The sequence below is a fragment of the Eschrichtius robustus genome, chromosome 6 (genome assembly GCF_028021215.1).
Source record: "Eschrichtius robustus isolate mEscRob2 chromosome 6, mEscRob2.pri, whole genome shotgun sequence".
Taxonomy (NCBI): Eukaryota; Metazoa; Chordata; class Mammalia; order Artiodactyla; family Eschrichtiidae; genus Eschrichtius; species Eschrichtius robustus.
Genome location: NC_090829.1, coordinates 78458401 through 78479901, shown reverse-complemented (window position 1 = coordinate 78479901; position 21501 = coordinate 78458401). Strand labels below are relative to the sequence as shown.

Here is a 21501-nt window from a genome sequence, read left to right as displayed (position 1 = left end):
AATTGAAATCCTTAAAGATGTTTTGTTTTTCTCTTCACAGCTACGGCATTTGGAAAGGGAACCTATTTTGCTGTCAGTGCCCATTATTCTGCCAATGATATATACTCTAGACCGGACGTAAATGGGAAGAAATGTATGTATTATGTGCGAGTACTCACTGGATCGTACACAGTTGGAAACAAGTCATTAATTGTGCCTCCTCTAAAGGACCCCCAAAATCCTACTGACTCGTATGACACTGTCACAGATTGTGTGCAAAATCCAAATTTATTTGTGGTATTTTATGACTACCAGGCTTACCCAGAGTACCTCATTACTTTTAGATGTTAACATTTTGGTATCTTTTGCAGAAGATATTATTCATCTATACATAGCTAACTGTAAAGCAAGCTGTAGTTTTTTTTTCTCTTAACAGCTTTTTCTAAGATCAGAGGACCCTTGTCACTGAAATCAGACTTTCTCTAGCCTCTCTTTCAAAACTGGAATGAACCTATCTTGAGAGCAATAAATTCGAGAATTTAATTGGATAACTTAAGAGTTACAACTGTGCATCCTCAACCATGGATATCAAATCTGTAGACGTACAGGTGTTTATTTCCAGAGGGGAGAGTATAACATTAATCTGTTTTTTTAAATTGGGGTATAGTTGCTTTACAATGTTGTGTTCGTTTCTGCTGTACAACCAAGTGAATCAGTTATGTGTATACATATATCCCCCTCCCTCTTGGATCTCCCCCCCCACCCCACCATCCCACCCATCTAGGTCACCACAGAGCACTGAGCTGATCTCCCTGTGCTATACAGCAGGTTCCCACTAGCCATCTGTTTTACACTGGTAATGTATACATGTCAATCCCAATCTCCCAGTTCATCCCACCCCCACTTCCCCCTCCATGTCCACATGTCCGTTCTTTACGTCTTTATCTCTATTCCTGCCCTGCAAATAGGTTCATCTGTACCATTTTTCTAGATTCCACATATAAGAATAACATTAATCTTAAAGGCAGAGGACACAGTGATGCAATTTCAGCTGCCACTGAGAGACAGCTGGTATCATGTCAGGACTCCATACTGCTGTGGGGAGCACAGTATTACTAAGTGGGTGGGGCTGCTGTCTTCCCTGGGTGCAGGGATGGTGTCTAATCTTCTTTATCCCTGGGCTGAGGTCTGTGCCTGATGTACAATAGATGCTCCGTAAGTGTTTCATAAACCAATTAAGAATGAAGAAGCCCTGTCAGACTCCTAACCAAAGTGGGAACCATCTCATCAACACCCGTGACTTATTGTCACTTTGCCTCAAATCGATGAGATTCCATGGCAGGGAGCTTTTTCACAAAGCAGCCTATGGACATGTGGGACAGCTCCGGTCAGGGCTCTGGGACTGCAGTGCAGCCATGTCCTGCACAGTCCAGGGGGCTGTGGTCTAGCTTGGGGACTAGGTGAGCTGTATCCCATGGAGCTGGGCAGTGCAGCAGCCCTGTTTCCAATCGGTCCTTTCTAATGTTGAACCCAAATCTGCCTTTTTATAACTTTTATTCATGGTCTTAGTTCTGCCCAGTGGAAGAAAGGGATAATGCCTGCTGTATTTTCAGTATGAACCCCTTCTACTATGTTAAGATTAAATGAATCTAAGGGTATTAAATAGCACATTTTCCTTGGCAGCCTAGCTTTTGATGATTTTAAAGCCTTGTGCATAAATAAACCAAAGGAATTAAGCAGTCATATTACTAATTTGCTAACTCAGTAGCTGTAGGATAGTAATGGAAAGTTTCTTTTTTAACTTCCTCAGGTGAATTTCAGATTCTAACACTGTTTATTGAGTGCCTAGATTAACCAGGTAGTATAATAGGTGCTTTCACATAACAGTATCTATTTTCTTCCCCCAAACAGTCTTGTGAGGTAAGAATTACATCCCCATTTTAAAGCTGAGGAAACTGATGCCTCAGAACACAAGAAGCTTCCTTGCCTTAAGTCACCTGGGTAACAGGCCTCAGAGCCAGCAACTGAATCTGGGTCTCTGTGTCATCAAGCCCCTTGCTCTTCCCACTGTAGAACATGGCTTCTAGATTAATGTTACTGATTCAGGAATAGCTCAGACAATCTGTGAATTATCCTCATATTTCCTTGGCCTTGTCCCTTCTGGCTTTGGTTTTCATTGTAGAGTCTCTTCCTTTGAAGCTCTGTAGGCCAAGAGGCCAGAGCTATGCTCATGGGCAGCCAGGACAGATGGTGAACTTGGATGCTAGGGGTCACCAGGAGGATAAAGGCACTCTTTCTTGGCCCCAGGGAACAATGCCTGCACTTCAAGTAAAGGAGGTTGAGGGGGCCACAGTTGCTGCTTCATTAAACACAGACGTCTTGAAATTTTTCTTGCTGTTGCTGTTTTTTAAGTGGATTGGCAAAGACTTCTTATTGCTTAGGAGTAGCTTCCCAGCCACTGGCATCTGAACTTGGGCTTGACAATGAATGTAAGAAATAAAAAAGGAGAGACCCGCTCTCTAATTTGTTCTTGTTCTCCAGTGGTTTGGTTAACTTAGGCAAGGCTGAATATCAGGGTGTGTTGCACCAAGTATGATGATTCAGTCCGTAAATGTTATAGTTACCCTCAATCTAAGGAAATATGTCATACAACACAGGGAACATGGCCAATATTTTATAATAACTATAAATGGAGTATAACCTTTAAAAATTGTGAATCACTGTACTGTACACATGCAACACATAATATTGTACATCAACTATACTTCAATAAAAATTTTTTAAAATAAATATTTCCTCCTTTTTGAATAAAGTGCTTGGAAAATGTTATTTGGTGGTTAAACATCTTTATCCTTTAGGGCAAATACAGGAGAGCTTGATGATAAACGCAGGCAACTGCTGATAAAAGATCACAACTAAACATGACAGCATCAAGGGATCCTCACAGTTATCAATAGCATTCAGCTGAAAATTACACGAAGGGCACAGTACAGCTTTAGTTCAGTAAATCTGAAGGGCAGATTGACCCCAACAAGTAGCCCCTGCTAAAACAAGCCCACTTTGAGCCTGTGTTAGGTCTTGGTGGTCTACTCCAGGGCCAGAGATTCTTAAACTTTTTTGCTATTTGAAGCACCTCAGGTGCTTGCTGAGACTGCAAATTCTGGCCTATCCCAAAGGAGGCAAATTCTATAGCTCTAGAGTGGTGCCCAGACATCTGCATCTTCAGCAAGCCCCTCAAATGATTCTGATATCCCTGATACCCAGAGCTGCTTAGGACTTTCATGGGCCCCAGGCAATTCTGCCTTTGTAGGCCCCTTACTCCATGAAAAGTATTAAACATGATACTTCGCTACTGCATTGGTATAAACATGAATGTAATCGAAACTAGATTATATTCTTTTTTTTATTTTTAAAGAAACTAAAACATTTCTGTAGACCCTAAAAGCTCAGGGGCCCTAGCTACTTTGCCTACCGGATAGATCACCCTGCTTATATGTGGATACTGTAACTTTAGGTGTAACACTTCAATCCCTCTAACCTCTGGAGGGTCAAAGTATTAATATTTATTTAATAATTGAGTTCACTCATTTGGGCCTGCTCATCTGAGAAATGCAGGATGAAATGGGACCCTACTTGGTGGCTGATCATCTACCCCTTTGACTGTCTTTTCTCCTTCCCACACTCCCCGGTTGCAGACAGCCAGGATCTCTTGCTGTGTCATAATCTCTATCTCTATAAAATGAAATTATCTCCCAACACCCATTTACATTTCGAATGCATTCATATCAATGTCTTAACTCTCTACCCAGGTCTCTGCAAGCCAGAAACTATTACCTCTAACTGAAATCAATACTTTGCCTTCAGAACAGCTTTCAAACCTTTCTGACCCCAACATACACTAAGAAATACATTTTATATCAGGCCCAGTACACACACAGATATAACTGAAAAGTTTTATGAAGTATATTTACGCTGAAAAAAATTTTTCCTGGACAGTTTCACAAAATAATACTTATATTTACTATTGAATTCACTGAAATTACATATTCTGCTCCACTAAAAAAAAAAAAATGCTGGTCTCACCCACTAAATTGATATTATGACTTGCTAATGGGTCACAATCTACAACTTGAAAAACACTGGTCCAAGTAGTAGCAAATATAATAAAATATCTGGGAGGAAGGGTGTGAGTGAACCCTGGGGGAGGGAGGGGGTGAGGGAATTCTGTGTGAAGGAGGGTATGGGGGAGCTCTCAGTGAGGGCAGGTGTAAAAAAATATATAGCTGAAGACAAATGGCTATTTCTGCGATAGGGATATACCTACTACAGGTAACAGACATCTCACCCTTAGCCACAACATCCTCTGCCCCAGTGTTTCTGAAGGAGTATCGCCCAACAAGGTCTCCTTTTTAAAAAATCCACTCAAATATTTAAGGAGCACCTACCATGTGCTGGGCACTGATCAAGACTCTGCAAATATACAATAATCAAAGTCCAAACCCTCATGCAGTGACATTCTCGTTGGGGGAGACAGACAGTAATCAAATAAATAGGCAAATATATAGTGGTCAGATGGTGGTAAGTGCTACAGAAGGGTCTTTTTTCAGACCCTTCTTTTCCTGGGCATGTTCACCTCCCTTCCTCCTTTCTCCCAGAAAGTACATACTCTCTTGGGATTTACTGATACCGTCAGTTTGACCTGAGAAGAATGGGGCCAGTAGTCAATTCTTCTTAAAAGGTGACTTTGTCTTTTCTGTTTTGAATGGTTACTGAGTTCAATATGTTTTTATAATTTTTAAATTCTTACTTAGATGGTAATGATAATAATTATCCCCACATATTGCAAATGTAATGAGAGTGGGATCAAGTTCACTAAGCCAAGCTTTTAGTTAGTTTCAGAAGTCAGCAGCATTTGGTCCTTTTTATTCCAGGCCTGGTGTTCCTAGATGTCCCAGTTCCTTCCACAAGGAGGCCTCTTATTGGGCCCCCACCTACTTTTCTCCTGATTGGTATTCTGCTCTGGATTACAGGGGTTACCCAGTGAGAATTCCACAGATGTGAGAAATGTGATCACTTCAGATCAAGGCTAGACTTCAACCTGCATTTGAATTAAGAGATCAAGAACTTAAAACAATCATAAATCTTCCCACACCATCTTATGACAAAGAGTCCATGATAGCTACTGAAATTAACAACCGCACCCCTCCCCCCCCAAAAAGCTAGAATTCACCCAATGGATGCATTAGATCAGGAGTTAGCAAACTTTTAAAATATTTTCAGCTTTGCGAGCCATACTGCCTCTGTCACTACTCAACTCTGCCACCGTAACCCTAAAGCCACCACAGACAATATGTAAATGAATGGCATGGCTGTGTTCCAATACAACCTTATTTACAAAAACAAGCAGCAGGTGACCCCTGATGATGGAGAGACTATTTCTTGGTGAGAACACTAGGGGCTTACATTTGAGATAGGCGGATGAGATAGGTAAGGAAAGGCAAAGGCACTGAAGAAAGAGGCCTACCAATAACAAAGAGCCAGGTTGTCCAAAGAGCAATGTGTATGCAAGAAGGTGGCAAGAGACTAAAATGTTAATTAGGCGAGAACAGGACATTTATAAGCATATGCAAATTGACTTTTTGTCATTTCATCTTTTATTTTAAAACTATATTATTTTAAAAATATTCTTAAAATATTATTGAAAAAGTCATTTTCTATTAGAGTTGCAAACTTCTTCCTTGAATCAAAAGTTGTGCCACTATCCTGGTTACCTGTGGATTCACCAAGCAATCCAGCAAGTCATCTGTAGAAATGAATGTCTGGGAAGGGGCCACAGTACTATTTGAAGCAATTTGTTCCACTACTGCATTCTCACTTTCACTCATCATTCGTTGTCTCTTGGTATAATGCAATTTTCCAAAGCGTTTTCCATTTTTGTCAACAAAGTCTTCACCATCACTTTCAAACATGCCTCCTCCTTCTGAGGGTGGTTCTTGGGAACCTGGTGTCACAGGAACCAGATCAGGACCAAAGGGACTTGCTGCCTCCTGCTTTACTGTTCCCAAGGTTAAGCTGTGGCTACTAGTTTGTTCTACCTCCACGTGGTTGTGCACATTTAATTCTTCCTTTATCACGTACTCTCCGTTTGTGCTCAGCGCTTGGGTTTCTACTACCTTAGATGTTCCATAATGATCAAAAAAAGCAGAAACGGCTCCATTTAAGTAGCGACAATTGACTTCATGGGATGTTTCCTCAACCTAAGGAAAAAGAAAAACTCTTTAAAATGGTTATATGCCCTTACATAAATTGGAAAACAAATGTTCCAGCCGGGATTGGTTTATCACAGGATACTAACTGCCATGATGAAAACCAGAAGGGACCTACCTCAGTTGGGTTTAACCAAGCTCTGGTATCATGTGGATTCTCTGCAGTTTTCAGGGCACACACAAGCATGCGGGTGATTGCCTCTTCTACCCGGGCTTGGTGGTCCTCTTCCTAAATCAAGGTTAAAAAAAAGACACATTTTTTCATTTGTCTCTGTGTCTCATTGCTTAAAACAGAGTAGAGTCTCTTAATTGTGTGTTCTGTTCTCTCATTAACATAAGCTTTGTTACTGAAGGAATATGTTGTTGGCAGACCACAATTTTTATGTATTCACTCTCCTCTGCCATCTAGAAGAGTTTTAGAATATTTCACCAACCAAATATAAGTGTGCATCCTGTCTATAAGACATAGACCTTAAGTATGAACCACCTTGCGATTTTTTTCCCAATATTTTCCATTCTCTGACATGTTTAAAGTTAAAAAAAAAAGTATTACATACAAAGGAATAATCCCTGTAGAGCAGTGGTCCCCAACCTTTTTGGCACCAGGACTGGTTTCATGGAAGACAGTTTTTCCATGGGATGTGGGGGGTGGATTGGTTCAGGCAGTAACATGAGCAATGGTTCAGGCGGTAATGTGAGCGATGGGGAGCGTTGGGGAGCGGCAGATGAAGTTTTGCTCACTTGCCCGCTGCTCACCTTCTGCTGTGCGGCCCGGTTCCTAACAGGCCGTGGACCAGTATTGGTCCGCAGCCCAGGGGTTGGGGACCCCTGCTATAGAGGATCATTTTGATAAGCTAATTTCTTGAGGAACGGGAAATAATTATAATAAACATTCTTGGCCACAAGAATGAGATGACCAAATATCTAAATATGTTTTTTTAAAGAGACAGTAAGTATAAACTATGGCATTAATGATAAATTACATTATATATATATGTGTATATATATGTAAAATTTTCTTTTTTTGGCAATCTTTTTCTTTTTCTTGGCCACGCTGTGTGGCTTGTGGGATATTAGCTCCCCAACCAGGGACTGAACCCAGGCCCTTGGCAATGAAAGCAAAGAGTCCTAACCACTGGACTGCCAGGGAATTCCTAGTGATAAATTACATTAAAATCAATAATTTTGTTCATCAAAAGATACCATAAAGGAAAAAACAAGCCAGATGTCTGTAACATATATAAGTGATAGGAGATGAATATGCAGAATATATAAAGAATCTGCACACATCAATAAGACAAATGACCTAATTTTTTTTAAATGGGCAAAAGGCATGAAGACAAATATGTCAAAAAAAGAACAATTATAAGGTTAAAAACACAAGAAAATAGGCTTAGCTTCATTCATAATCAGGGAAATGCAAATCAAGAAACCCATGAAACTGGCAAAAGAGGGTCTGATAATTCCAGATGGTGGAGAAACGTGCTTGACAGAAATCTTGCTGATGGTGGGAAAACATGCAGGCGTTATTTTATAAACTTGAGTATTGTGTACCCTACAGACCAGCAACTCCACTCCTAGATATATACATATATACATATTCTCTAGAGAAACTCTTGCACATGTGTACAAGAATATTCTATTTATAAAAGCAAAAGAAATTGGAAACAACCCTAATATCCATCAACAGAAAAATGAATCAAATTGTAGTACATTAACACAAGAGGATATTATATCATGGTGAAAATGAATGACCAGCTACGTGTGACAACACAGATGAATCTTAGAAACATAATATTAAATTTAATAAAAAAGCGCAAATCCCCAAGATGAGATACCACTTCACACTAGGAAGGCTATAATAAGCCAGATAACGACAAGTGTTGGTGAGGATATGGAGAAATCAGAATCTTCACAAATTGCTGGTGGGAATGTAAATAGTACAGCTGCTTTGGAAAACAGCCTGGCAATTCCCCAAAGGTTAAATGTAGAGTTACCAGACGGTTAATTTTATAAGTCAACTTGGCTAGGCTATGGTGACCAACTGTCTAGTCAAACACTAGTCTAGTGTTTGTCACTGTGAAGTTTGTCACTGTCAAAATATTTCATAGATGCGATTAACATTTATAATCAGCTGACTTTAGGTAAAAGCAGATTATCCTCAATAACGTGGGTGGACCTCATCCAATCAGTTGAAGGCCATAGGAGTAAAATTTAAGGTTTTCTGGAGAAGAGATTCTGCCTCAAGATTGCAACAGAAATCCTGAGTGAGCTTCCAGCCTGCCAACCTGTTCTACAGATTTTGGACTCCAGACTGCAACTTTAACTCTTGTCTGAATTTCCAGCCTGTTGGCCTGCCTTGGCTGATGTACCATATGACCCAGCAACTACACTCCTAGGTACATACCAAGAGAAATGAAAGCATACGTCCACACAAAAACTTGTACATGAATGTTAACAGTAGCATTATTCATAATAACCAAAAGTAGACACAACCCAGACGTCCATCAATTGATTAGTGGATAAACAAAATGTGGTATATCTGTACAATAAAAAATTTTTTAGCCATAAAAAAAAGGAATGAAGTACTGATACATGCTACTACATGGATGATTCTTGAAAACATTATGCTGAATGAAAGACGCCAGCCATAAAAGGTGTCCCCTTCAAATAGTTAAAACAGAAAAAAAAAATTCTGTATAGTTTTAGAAGTAATGGGTATGGTTACAAGCAGGCAGATGACAGCTCCACAATGGAATGAGCTATCTTGGGAGGCAAAGCATCTGTAAAGCTATTGTAGACGTGACTTTGGCACTGGGAGTGGAAGTGGACTCTATGCACTCTACCTTGATATTTGCTCTGATTCCAATACAGCGTGCTGCAAGCAGAATTTCTTTCTTTCTTTTTTTTCATGTATAGTATTTTTAAAAGTTTATTTTATACAGCAGTTTCTTATTAGTTATCTATTTTAAACATATTAGTGTATATATGTCAATCCCAATCTCCCAATTCATTCCCCCACTCCCCACCCGCCTGCTTTCCCCCCTTGGTGTCCATATGTTTGTTCTCTACATCTGTGTCTCTATTTCTGCCTTGCAAACCGGTTCATCTGTACCATGTTTCTAGATTTCACATATATGCATTAATATACAATATTGGTTTTTCTCTTTCTGACTTACTTCACTCTGTATGACAGTCTCTAGGTCCACCCACGTCTCTACAAGTGACCCAATTTCATTCCGTTTTATGGCTGAGTAATATTCGATTGTATATATGTACCACATCTTCTTTATCCATTTGTCAGTTGATGGGCATTTAGGTTGCTTCCATGATCTGGCTATTGTAACTAGTGCTGCAGTGAACATTGGGGTGCATGTGTCTTTTTGAGTTATGTTTTTCTCTGGGTATATGCCCTGTAGTGGGACTGCTGAGTCATATGGTAGTTCTATTTTTAGTTTTTTAAGGAACCTCCATACTGTTCTCCAAAGTGGCTGTATCAATTTACATTCCCACCAACAGTGCAAGAGGGTTCCCTTTTCTCCACACCCTCTCCAGCATTTGTTGTTTGTAGATTTTCTGATGAAGCCCATTCTAACTGGTGTGAGGTGATACCTCATTATAGTTTTGATTTGCATTTCTCTAATAATTAGTGATGTTGAGCAGCATTTCATGTGCCTCTTTGGCCATCTGTATGTCTTCTTTGGAGAAAAGTCTATTTAGGTCTTCTGCCCATGTTTTGATTGGGTTGTTTGTTTTTTTTACTATTGAGCTGCATGAGCTGTTATATATTTTGGAGATTAATCCTTTGTCTGTTGATTCGTTTGCAAATATTTTCTCCCATTCTGAGGGTTGTCTTTTTGTCTTGTTTATAGTTTCCTTTGCTGTGCAAAGCTTTTAAGTTTCATTAGTTCCCATTTGTTTATTTTTGTTTTTATTTCCATTACTCTAGGAGGTGGGTCAAAAAAGATCTTGCTGTGATTTATGTCAAAGAGTGTTCTGCCTCTGTTTCCCTCTAAGAGTTTCATAGTGTCTGGTCTTAAATTAGGTCTTTAATCCATTTGGAGTTTATTTCTGTGTATGGTGTCAGGGAGTATTCTAATTTCATTCTTTTACATGTAGCTGTCCAGTTTTCCCAGCACTACTTATTGAGGAGACTGTCTTTTCTCCATTGTATATCCTTGCCTCCTTTGTCATAGATTAGGTGACCATAGGTGCGTGGGTTTATCTCTGGGCTTTCTATCCTGTTCCATTGATCTATATTTCTGTTTTCATGCCAGTACCATATTGTCTTGATTACTGTAGCTTTGTAGTATAGTCTGAAGTCAGGGAGTCTGATTCCTCCAGCTCCGCTTTTTTCCCTCAAGACTGTTTTGGCTATTTGGGGTCTTTTGTGTCTCCATACAAATTTTAAGATGATTTGTTCTAGTTCTGTAAAAAATGCCATTGGTAATTTGATAGGGATTGCATTGAATCTGTAGATTGCTTTGGGTAGTATAGTCATTTTCACGACATTGATTCTTCCAATCCAAGAACATGGTGTATCTCTCCATCTGTTTGTGTCATCTTTGATTTCTTTCATCAGTGTCTTATAGTTTTCTGAGTACAAGTCTTTTACCTCCTTAGGTAGGTTTATTCCTAGGTATTTTATTCTTTTTGTTGCAATGGTGAATGGGATTGTTTCCTTAATTTCTCTTTCTGATCTTTCATTGTTAGTGTATAGGAATGCAAGAGATTTCTGTGCATTAATTTTGTATCCTGCGACTTTACCAAATTCATTGATTAGCTCTAGTAGTTTTCTGGTGGCATCTTTACTATTCTCTATGTATAGTATCATGTCATCTGCAAACAGTGACAGTTTGACTTCTTGTTCTCCAATTTGTATTCCTTTTATTTCTTTTTCTTCTCTGATTGCCGTGGCTAGGACTTCCAAAACTATGTTGAATAATAGTGGTGAGAGTGGACATCCTTGTCTTGTTCCTGATCTTAGAGGAAATGCTTTCAGTTTTTCACCATTGAGAATGATGTTTGCTGTGGGTTTGTTGTATATGGCCTTTATTATGTTGAGGTAGCTTCCCTCTATGCCCACTTCCTGGAGAGTTTTTATCATAAATGGGTGTTGAATTTTGTCAAAAGCTTTTTCTGCATCTGTTGAGATGATCATATGGTTTTAATTCTTCAATCTGTTAATATGGTGTATCACATTGATTGATTTGTGTATATTGAAGAATCCTTGCATCCCTGGGATAATCCCACTTGATCGTGGTGTATGATCCTTTTAATGTGTTGTTGGATTCTGTTTGCTAGTATTTTGTTGAGGATTTTTGCATCTATATTCATCAGTGATATTGGTCTGTAATTTTCTTTTTTTTGTAGTATCTTTGTCTGGTTTTGGTATCAGGGTGATGGTGGCCTCATAGAATGAGTTTGGGAGAGTTCCTTCCTCTGCAATTTTTTGGAAGAGTTTGAGAAGGATGGGTGTTAGCTCTTCTCAAAATGTTTGATAGAATTCACCTGTGAAGCCATCTGGTCCTGGACTTTTGTTTGTTGGAAGATTTTTAATCACAGTTTCAATTTCATTACTTGTGATTGGTCTGTTCATAGCTTCTATTTCTTCCTGGTTCACTCTTGGAAGATTACACCTTTCTAAGAATTTGTCCATTTCTTCCAGGTTGTCCATTTTACTGGCATAGAGTTGCTTGTAGTAGTTTCTTAGGATGCTTTGTATTTCTGTGGTGTCCGTTGTAACTTCCCCTTTTTCATTCCTAATTTTATTGATTTGAGTCCTCTCCCTCTTTTTCTTGATGAGTCTGGCTAAAGGTTTATCAATTTTGTTTATCTTCTCAAAGAACCGGCTTTTAGTTTTATTGATCTTTGCTATTGTTTTCTTTGTTTCTATTTCATTTATTTCTGCTCTGATCTTTATATTTCTTCCGTTGTACTAACTTTGGGTTTTGTTTGTAGTTCTTTCTCTAGTTCTTTAAGGTGTAAGGTTAGATTGTTTATTTGAGATTTTTCTTGTTTCTTGAGGTAGGATTGTATTGCTATAAACTTCCCTCTTAGAACTGCTTTTGCTGCATCCCATAGGTTTTGGATTGCCGTGTTTTCATTGTCATTTGTCTTTAGGTATTTTTTGATTTCTTCAGTGATCTCTTGGTTATTTAGTAACGTATTGTTTAGCCTCCATGTGTTTGTGTTTTTTACGTATTTTTCCCTGTAATTTATTTCTAATCTCATAGCGCTGTGATCAGAAAAGATGCTTGATATGATTTCAATTTTCTTAAATTTACTGAGGCTTGATTTGTGACCCAAGATGTGATCTATCCTGGAGAATGTTCCATGTGCACTTGAGAAGAAAGTGTAATCTGCTGTTTTTGGATGGAATGTCCTATAAATATCAATTAAATCTATCTGGTCTATTGTGTCATTTAAAGCTTTTGTTTCCTTATTAATTTTATGTCTGTATGATCTGTCCATTGTTGTAAGTGAGGTGTTAAAGTCCTCCACTATTATTGTGTTGCTGTCGATTTCCTCTGTTATAGCTGTTAGCATTTGCCTTATGTATTGAGGTGCTCCTACGTTGGGTGCATATATATTTATAATTGTTATGTCTTCTTCTTGGATTGACCCCTTGATCATTATGGAGTGTCCTTCCCTGTCTCTTGTAACATTCTTTATTTTGAAGTCTATTTTATCTGATATGAGTATTGCTACTCCCGCTTTCTTTTGATTTCCATTTGAATGGAATATCTTTTTCCATCCCCTCACTTTCAGTCTGTATGTGTCCCTAGATCTGAAGTGGGTCTCTTGTAGACAGCGTATACACAGGTCTTGTTTTTGTATCCATTCAGCAAGCCTGTGTCTTTTGGTTGGAGCATTTAATCCATTCACATTTAAGGTAATTATCAATATGTATGTTCCTATTACCATTTTCTTAATTGTTTTGGGTTTGTTTTTATGGGTTCTTTTCTTCTCTTGTGTTTCCCACTTAGAGAAGTTCTTTTAGCATTTGTTGTAGAGCGGGTTTGGTGGTGCTGAATTCTCTTAGCTTTTGCTTGTCTGCAAAGCTTTTGCTTTCTCCGTCGAATCTGAATGAGATCCTTGCTGGGTAGAATAATCTACAATATGGTTGTAGGTCCTTTCCTTTCATCACTTTAAATATATCGTGCTACTCCCTTCTGGCTTGTAGAGTTTCTGCTGAGAAATCAGCTGTTAACTTGATGGGAGTTCCCTTATGTGTTATTTGTCGATTTTCCCTTGCTGCTTTCAGTAATTTTTCTTTGTCTTTAATTTTTGCCAATTTGATTACTACGTGTCTCGGTGTGTTTCTCCTTGGGTTTATCCTGCCTGGGACTCTCTGCGCTTCCTGGATTTGGGTGGCTATTTCCTTTCCCACGTTAGGGAAGTTTTTGACTATAATCCCTTCAAATATTTTCTTGGGTCCTTTCTCTCTCTCTTCGCCTTCTGGGACCCCTATAACGCAAATGTTGTTGCATTTAATGTTGTCCCAGAGGTCTCTTAGGCTGTCTTCATTTCTTTTCATTCTTTTTTTCTTTATTCTGTTCCCGGCTGTGAATTCCACCATTCTGTCTTCCAGGTCACTTATCTGTTCTTCTGCCTCCGTTATTCTGCTATTGATTCCTTCTAGTGTATTCTTCATTTCAGTTATTGTATTGTTCATCTCTGTTTGTTTGTTCTTTAATTCTTCTAGGTCTTTGTTAAACATTTCTTGCGCCGTCTCAATCTTTGCCTCCATTCTTTTTCCAAGGTACTGGATCATCTTCACTATCATTATTCTGAATTCTTTTTCTGGAAGGTTGCCTATCTCCACTTCATTTAGTTGTTTTTCTGGGGTTTTATCTTGTTCCTTCATCTGGTACATAGCCCTCTGCCTTTTCATTTTGTCTTTCTGTGAATGTGGTTTTCATTCCACAGGCTGCAGGATTGTAGCTCTTCTTGCTTCTCTATATATGTGTTTAATTTTAATTTTGATTCAGTGTTCTGTGGATAATTTTAATTAACACTTGAAGATGGTTTGAGGTATAGCAAATTAAGCCATTCACTTTGATGCTTGGATTTCATGGTTTCAATCCCTGGAGTGCCTTCAGAGTTGGAGAAGCTGGCCTGCAGTGGCTCTCCTTCTGCGCTGCACCTAGTATTTTTTATTTACTATGTATAAGACCATGCGCTAAAGAACAGTATGTTGACTACCCTTAGAGACAAAGAAATCTTATCTTTAAAAAAATGTAAACATTAATAATATATTTCAGATAATGGGCACAAAAATGATTCTGCTGAGATGTCCACTTCTGGCTGTGATAGAGTAACAGTAACTTCATTACTTTCCTACCATAAACAACTGGAAAACTAGACAAATACATATTATTAAAGGATTTCAGACATTGGACTACAGGCAACATAAAAATGTGATCTCTGAGAAAAAGAAAATAAATGACTTAAGTACTATAATTGACCAACTTCTTTTCAGAGGGACATTCTGAACACTGGAGCAGAAAGGGGGATACCAAGCAAGGCAATCAGTTAAGCAGAATTTCTAACTGTAAGTCTATTGATCTCCCATTATACTTCTCATCCAAGGGTTACAACTCTTTTCTAAGCCACACAGTAGAGCTTCCTGTTACAGTATTCCTTATGCTCCCCCTGTGCCAAAGCCCTTCCCATTATCTAAGGACAAGAAAAGTCTGAGTGAGGGGAGGATGCAGCAGCCAAAGAGAGGAGAGAGATGCAATCAAGGTTTTGGGTACAGGAGAGCAGAGGTGCATTCAAGGCCTCAGGTTAACGAGGGCACAGGTGCAGTCAAAGCCTCTGGTTAAGGCATACAAAGATGCAATGACACCTCAGGTGGAAGAGACAGACTTGAGCCATAAGAGTAGCCATTCTAATTGTCAAGTAGAGCAAGGCAACCAGGATTAAGCACAGCATATTTGAGGGGAAAAGCCTTTGGGAGAAATAAAATGATAACACCTAGCACTGAAAGACTGCTCTGAGAAAATGTGTAAGTCGGGACCGAGAATTCTGCAATTATTAATGAGGACCCTGAACCAAGAAGCAGGTATTTCCAGCCCAGATGGTGTGGGATGGGACTGGCAACATGGGACACACGTGGCAGATCCAGCCAGGCCCAACATGATTCTCCTAACAACACCGGTCAAGGGAGAAGACCCAGCACACCAACATCAGGGCCCATTTTGTGCCCTTAAAAGAAAGAGAATGGTGTGTCACAAAAATCCTATTTCCAACCTCACTATCCATCAACAGAGCGCAGAATACATAAATTATGGCACAGCAAAACAAAGTAACACTGGAGTGTTGGTGAAAATTAATCACCAAGTTCTATAGACAGGCACTGTATATCTTAAAAGCAGGGAGATTACATTTGTTAGGAAAAAAAATACCAGTTCAATCCATGAGTTTATACTGACAGTGACAGGATCAATGGATTCCACAAAATGCCACCAGTGTCTGGGGACAAACAGAACCTGAAAACCAAACAAAAAATGGTTAGCACAAGAACAGAACATTTTATTTTTATGTCAGAATCAGATCTTAAATGAAGTTGCTAAGGAAAAAAAATGAATTCAAATGAATTTATACTAATATTGTAATAGGAAAGGGAAACAAGAAAAGAAAACCCACAATCCTTTTATTCCTTTTCTTAAATTAACAAGTTTGCATGTTCTACAAAGGATATTACTAGCTTCTCCAGTCTCTACTCTCCTTTATCCTGGACCTTCTCTGTCTGCATCCAAATCTTAGTAAAGGATTCTGAGATTGTAACTTTTCCTCCTTTCCATCACATAATAGTTGTATGAGTTCTGAGAAAGGGCAGAGGTAAACACATAGGACATAGTTTCTGCCTTCTCACAGTCTAAAGTCTAGCCAATGAAAAAATAATATATAGAAAAGTGGTAAATCACTTTTTACCACTTATATAATTTATAAATTATATAAGTGGTAAATCAGAGGAGTGGACACTGGTGCTAGAGACCTTCAGAGGTGGGAGAAGCAGGCATGAACTAGGGAGGTTAGGGACAACCTGGATGGAGGAAGTGTGATTTGAACCAGGACTAAGAGAGAATGAGGACATGCCAGGAGGGAGAAGTGGGCAAGGGAGGTGGGACTGTCGAGGGACAGCAAGTAGGCCTGTCTTACTACTGCAGAAGGAGTAAAGGGGAATAAAGTGGGGAATCAGGTTAGGGCCAGTGGAGGGCCCTGAGTTCAGAATAAAGAATCTGGATTTTATCCTGTAGGCATTTTGAGTTGCTGAGAAGTTCTGAGTAGGGGGATGGTTAAAACAGTGACATTGTGGGAGAGTCTGGGAAGGACAGGAGATTCTTGCAATGGTCCAATTATTAAATTAAGTGTTAAGATTTAAATAGGAAGATATAGCAAACGAAAGCAATGGGCAGAGTCAAGAAGGACTGCATTTATCCAGAGTCATTACAAGAGTCTGTGGAAGGCTGAGTACAGCAGATGGAGATGATCTGAAGCTTCTGGGTTTCAGATTTAGGAAAATGGTGGCACTTGCTATGGACAAGGTGGAGATGGGAAGAGAGCTCCTTTTAAGAGAACTGGGCACTAAAAACGTCCACTTCAGCCACTGGATTTAGTCATTAGGAGGTCATGAATGTCCTATCATAGAGTATACTTTCAAGTAAAGTGGTAAAAGAGAGAGCCAGTTTACGGTGGATTCAGGAAACAGCATGATGTAAGGAAAACTGATACAATAGACAGAAATACTCATTCGAATTTGGCTATTAAAACAGAAGAAAAAAAGAATTAGCAGCCACTTCACACCCACTAGAATGGTTATAGTTGTAGTAATATAATAATAAAGGAAAATAACAAGTGTTGGTGAGGATGTGAAGAAATTAGAACCCTCATAAATTGCTGGTGGGAATGTAAAATGGTGCAGCTGCTGTGCAAAACAGTTTGGCAATTCCCCCAAAAGTTAGAAAACACAGAGTTATCATATGACTCAGCAATTCCACCCTTACATATATACCCAAGAGAACTGAAAACATATGCTCATACAAAAACTTGTACTCAAATGTTTATAGCAGCATTATTCATAATAACCAAAAAGTGGAAACAACCCAAATATCCATCAGCTGTTTAACGGATAAATAAAATGTATATCCACATAATGGAATATATTCAGCCATAAAAATGAATGAAGTGCTGTTAACATTCTACAGCCTGGATGAACCTTGAGGATATTATGCGACGTGAAAAAAGCCGGACAAGAAAGTCCACAGACTGCACAACTGCACTTATGTGAAATGTCCAGAATAGGTAAATCTATACAGAAAGAAAACAGAGAAGTGGTTGTCAAGGGCTGGGGGGGATAAGTGAATGGGGAATGACTGCTGATGGGTTGAGGAAACTTAGTCAAATCGTTCGAGCTGGAGCACTCGTGTGTAAAGGCAGCAGGAAGAGCCAGTGAGAAGGGAGCAAAAGAAGGAACACAGGCAGGTCAGAGGGATAATCAAGGGAATAAAATCTCCTTAAGAGACTAAGAAAACCTTGCAAATGTTAATAAAATATCAGACAGCAAATGCCAGTGTTGTAAAGGTGATATTCCCCACTGGGTAGCAGCACTAAGTACTAAACCTTTGGAAATGTTTCAGAGACAGTCAGTTACAAAAGTAACATCCATTCTTGCTTAAAAGCAAATCATTCTCAACAAATATTATACGGTATCACTTATATGTGGAATCTAAAAAGTGATACAAATGAATCTATATACAGAACAGAAACAGACTCACAGACATAGAAAACAAACTTATGATTATCATGTTTGGTTATGGGGAAAGGGGTAACTTAGGAGTGGGGGATTAACAGACACAAAGTACTATACATAAAATAGATATGCAACAAGGATTTACTGTCTAGCACAGGGAACTATATTCAATATCTTGCAATAAATTATAATGGAAAATAATCTGAAAAAATATATATAACTGAATCACTTTGCTGTACACCAAAAACTAACACAATATTGTAAATCAACTATACTTCAATTAAAACAAACAAACAAACAAACAAAAAACCCTAAATCGTTCTTAGTTCATTCTGCCTTTGTTGGCCCACTAACTGGATGCATTCGAACCTGTGTTTGTATGTCTGGATTTTATCGTGGTTGAACAGATATTAATTGTGAATAAATGTTCCAGAAATGTTCAAGTACTCATGCCTTGACACCTTCTCTTAACCTGAATGAAAATAACTGAGCTTTTGGATCTTCCTCCACAGGCCATTCTCCTCTTCACCAGCAGGAGGAGCTGTGTTCCCTCCTCCCATCTCCCTCCCATGACCTGTGAAGCAGGGATTGTGTGTGAAGCCTACAGCTGGGGAAGCTACGTTCCAATAGCAGAGCAGCAGGGAAGGAACCATTGTTATTTGTATTGGTAGGGAGGCACGTGGCATAAAGACTTGAAAGAAGTTATAGCTGGGGTGTCCACTGACAGGTCACCAATGTTTTAAAGCTCCCATTACCTGTCCGGGGCTCAGGGTAACCATATGTCTTCGAGCCTTCCAGAACTGAGGAAAACGTTTTAAATCAGGATTGACAACATTGATTTTACTGAACACACTAGATTCTTCATAAGGGATTCTAGTTGGATAAAGGAAAGGAGTATCTTCAGGAGGAAAGAGATGCCATCTTTTCCTAGTTAAAAAAATAAGATACAAGTTAGTACTCTAAACTTGAGACAAAACATGTAAGAAGGCAGCAGCTAAGTGCTCATTTTCACTCATTTTCATTCAATCCATAAAGGAATACAGGAGCCACCTCAGGGGTCACCTGGCCCATCTCTCACTCGGGGCTGGAATCTCCTCTGCAGACACCTGGTAAAGGAAGGGCAGCAACCAGTGGGTATCTCATGATGCCCTGAGCAGCCTATTTGCAGGGACAGGAGCTACTTTGTAAGATCATTCTTTCTGATCTCAAATCAAAGTCAGCCTCCTCATAAACTGTTTCCATCCCTGAGTCTAGAGCTCCCCAGAATAATCTCTACCCTTTGAAATCTCTGTATTCTTCTCTTATACAGAGTAACCATTCATCCAGAGTAACTACCCACCAAATAGTTTCCAGACTTCTCCCTATTGGGGTTGTAAATTCCTTAACCTAAACATTTGTTAAATTGATCCATTAAGGAAGAGAAATGCACGAATGATGCCACACAACTAAAAAGTAGTATAATATAGGAATTTTCAAAAAGAAAACTGTAAAATGTTTCAGTCACTTTAAAATTTTTTGAAAAATGGAAGTGATAAACCTTAACTCATAAAACACTAGACACACCAATACTTTGAGCCAACAGAGGGAGGACATCTGAAGCACAGGAGGGAGAAGTGTGAAAAAGGAAGAGACACAGACAGACAGAAATACACAGATGGGGAAGCAAAGAGAGAGGGAAAAGAACCTAGTTCTGAGACAAGCCCTAAAGCCCTCTAGTGACCCCTGGCAGTTACAGAGGGGCTATCATGTCCTTTCAAAACATGTCCTTTCAAAAGAGCTGACTGCTCTTCTCAAACTAGGAAATATAAAGTCTTATTTTGCCTTAGAGATGATAAAGCTGCTCCCTCCCACTGGACCTATGACTAGTTTGGGAGAATTTTTGGCATTTAGGATGTTTAGAATGTTAGAGCTGGAAGGACCCTTAAGAGATCATCAGTCTAATCTTTTTTTTCTTTTTTTTTTTTTAAAGATTTATTTGTTTATTGATTGATTGATTGCTATGTTGGGTCTTCGTTTCTGTGCTAGGGCTTTCTCCAGTTGTGGCAAGCGGGGGCCACTCTTCATCACGGTGCGCGGGCCTCTCACTATCGCGGCCTCTCTTGTTGCGGAGCACAGGCTCCAGACGCGCAGGCTCAGTAGTTGTGGCTCACGGGCCTAGTTGCTCTGCGGCATGTGGGATCTTCCCAGACCAGGGCGCGAACCCGTGTTCCCCGCATTAGCAGGCAGACTCTCAACCACTGCGCCACCAGGGAAGCCCCATCAGTCTAATCTTACATTCAAAGAAGTGGAAGAGGGAGCCAGGGTTTGCTCAGTGTCATTCACTGGGCTGGTGTGAGTGGTGGACCCAGTACTAGGTCACAGATCTCCAGACCCCTGCACTACAGCTGTGTTTCCCAAAGGAACAGCCACGATGATAACCATCCCATACAATTTGCTCTGCTAGGTTTAAAATGTAATATATATGCATCCTTGTGTTCTTAATCAGAAAAGGTAGTCAATCATCATGTCATCCCTGGCTCAAAAACCTCTTGGTTCTGATGCTGAAAGAACAGAGAATAAGCGGTATTTGCCTGGGCATTAAGACCCTCAGGCTCCACCTTGCCTTTCCTACTAATTCCTCTGTCTCTAATGCACAACTTACACGGACAACTCACTGGGCCCTCTATATACCCCACGCTTTCCTGGGGCTCTGCTCATGCTGGTCCCTTTGCTCCTCCCACCTGTGTCTTTTGAACATTCACCCACCCTTCGAAACCCATCCCAAATGGCAGCTCCCCTCTGAAATCTTCCCTAATCTTTCCAACAGGAACATTTTCTCTTCTACTTCTCAGTTCCATGGCTCTACGAAACCTTCCTCAAGGGCATGTTCATTCTGCCTAGATATATCACAGCAATCCGTGGGCTTCCCTGCACCCTAACTGTACATACACTCTCTTAGGGCAGAGAAGTGTCTTACTTGTTCACCTCTGTTGCTACTGTAACACGTGGTATCTGCACGGCAGGATACTCAATAAATACTTACTGAATAGTTAGTTATTTTATTACTCCAGAGCTATATGAGGCCAGAAAATATGGTCTACGACAAAGTTAAAGTAAAGCTATATTAATTTTATATCACAGAAGGAACCCAGGTATTTTTTGGTAATGTTTTTCCAGCTGAATTTCTTTGGCTTATTTCTCCACTCAGAACACACGGAAAGCAGCTACTTAAAATGATGTCCTCTCTAACCAAGTTTAAGGTTCAGACTATTAACTCCATAAGGGCAGGGACCAGGCACACTTGATTCACTGCTGCAACCATAGTGCATTAATAATGCACCTAGACGTTCTAGGCTGCTTAATAAAGACCTGAGGAATCCAGGAGGAACTATCTCATACAGTTTTATAGTTTTCAAAGTACTTTACACGTGGGGGGAGCAGTTCAAGATGGCAGCAGAGGAAGACCCTGAACTTACCTCCTCCCACAGACACAAAAAAATACACATGTACATATAG

General features: G+C 39.6%; 2 protein-coding genes across 5 annotated transcripts in view; one reads left to right on the top strand and one right to left on the bottom strand.

Moving 5' to 3' along the window:
* PARP14 (poly(ADP-ribose) polymerase family member 14) overlaps positions 1-2769 on the top strand; it is a 47187-nt gene extending 44418 nt beyond the window's left edge. The window contains exon 17 of the mRNA XM_068546624.1: positions 41-2769. Coding sequence (XP_068402725.1) covers positions 41-330 — 290 coding nt within the window. The 3' untranslated portion in view covers positions 331-2769. The remainder of the gene's footprint in view (positions 1-40) is intronic.
* Positions 2770-5672: 2903 nt separating this feature from the next.
* The window catches only part of HSPBAP1 (HSPB1 associated protein 1), a 54576-nt gene continuing 38747 nt past the window's right edge, over positions 5673-21501 (bottom strand). For 3 of the 4 annotated variants that reach the window (XM_068546619.1, XM_068546623.1, XM_068546622.1), the window contains 4 exons: positions 18762-18933; positions 15659-15742; positions 6364-6474; positions 5673-6236 (listed from right to left, as the gene is read on the bottom strand). In XM_068546619.1, the coding sequence (XP_068402720.1) occupies positions 5697-6236; positions 6364-6474; positions 15659-15742; positions 18762-18933 (907 nt within the window). In that variant the 3' untranslated portion in view covers positions 5673-5696. The remainder of the gene's footprint in view (positions 6237-6363; positions 6475-15658; positions 15743-18761; positions 18934-21501) is intronic. The other variant, XM_068546620.1, reaches the window with a different exon arrangement.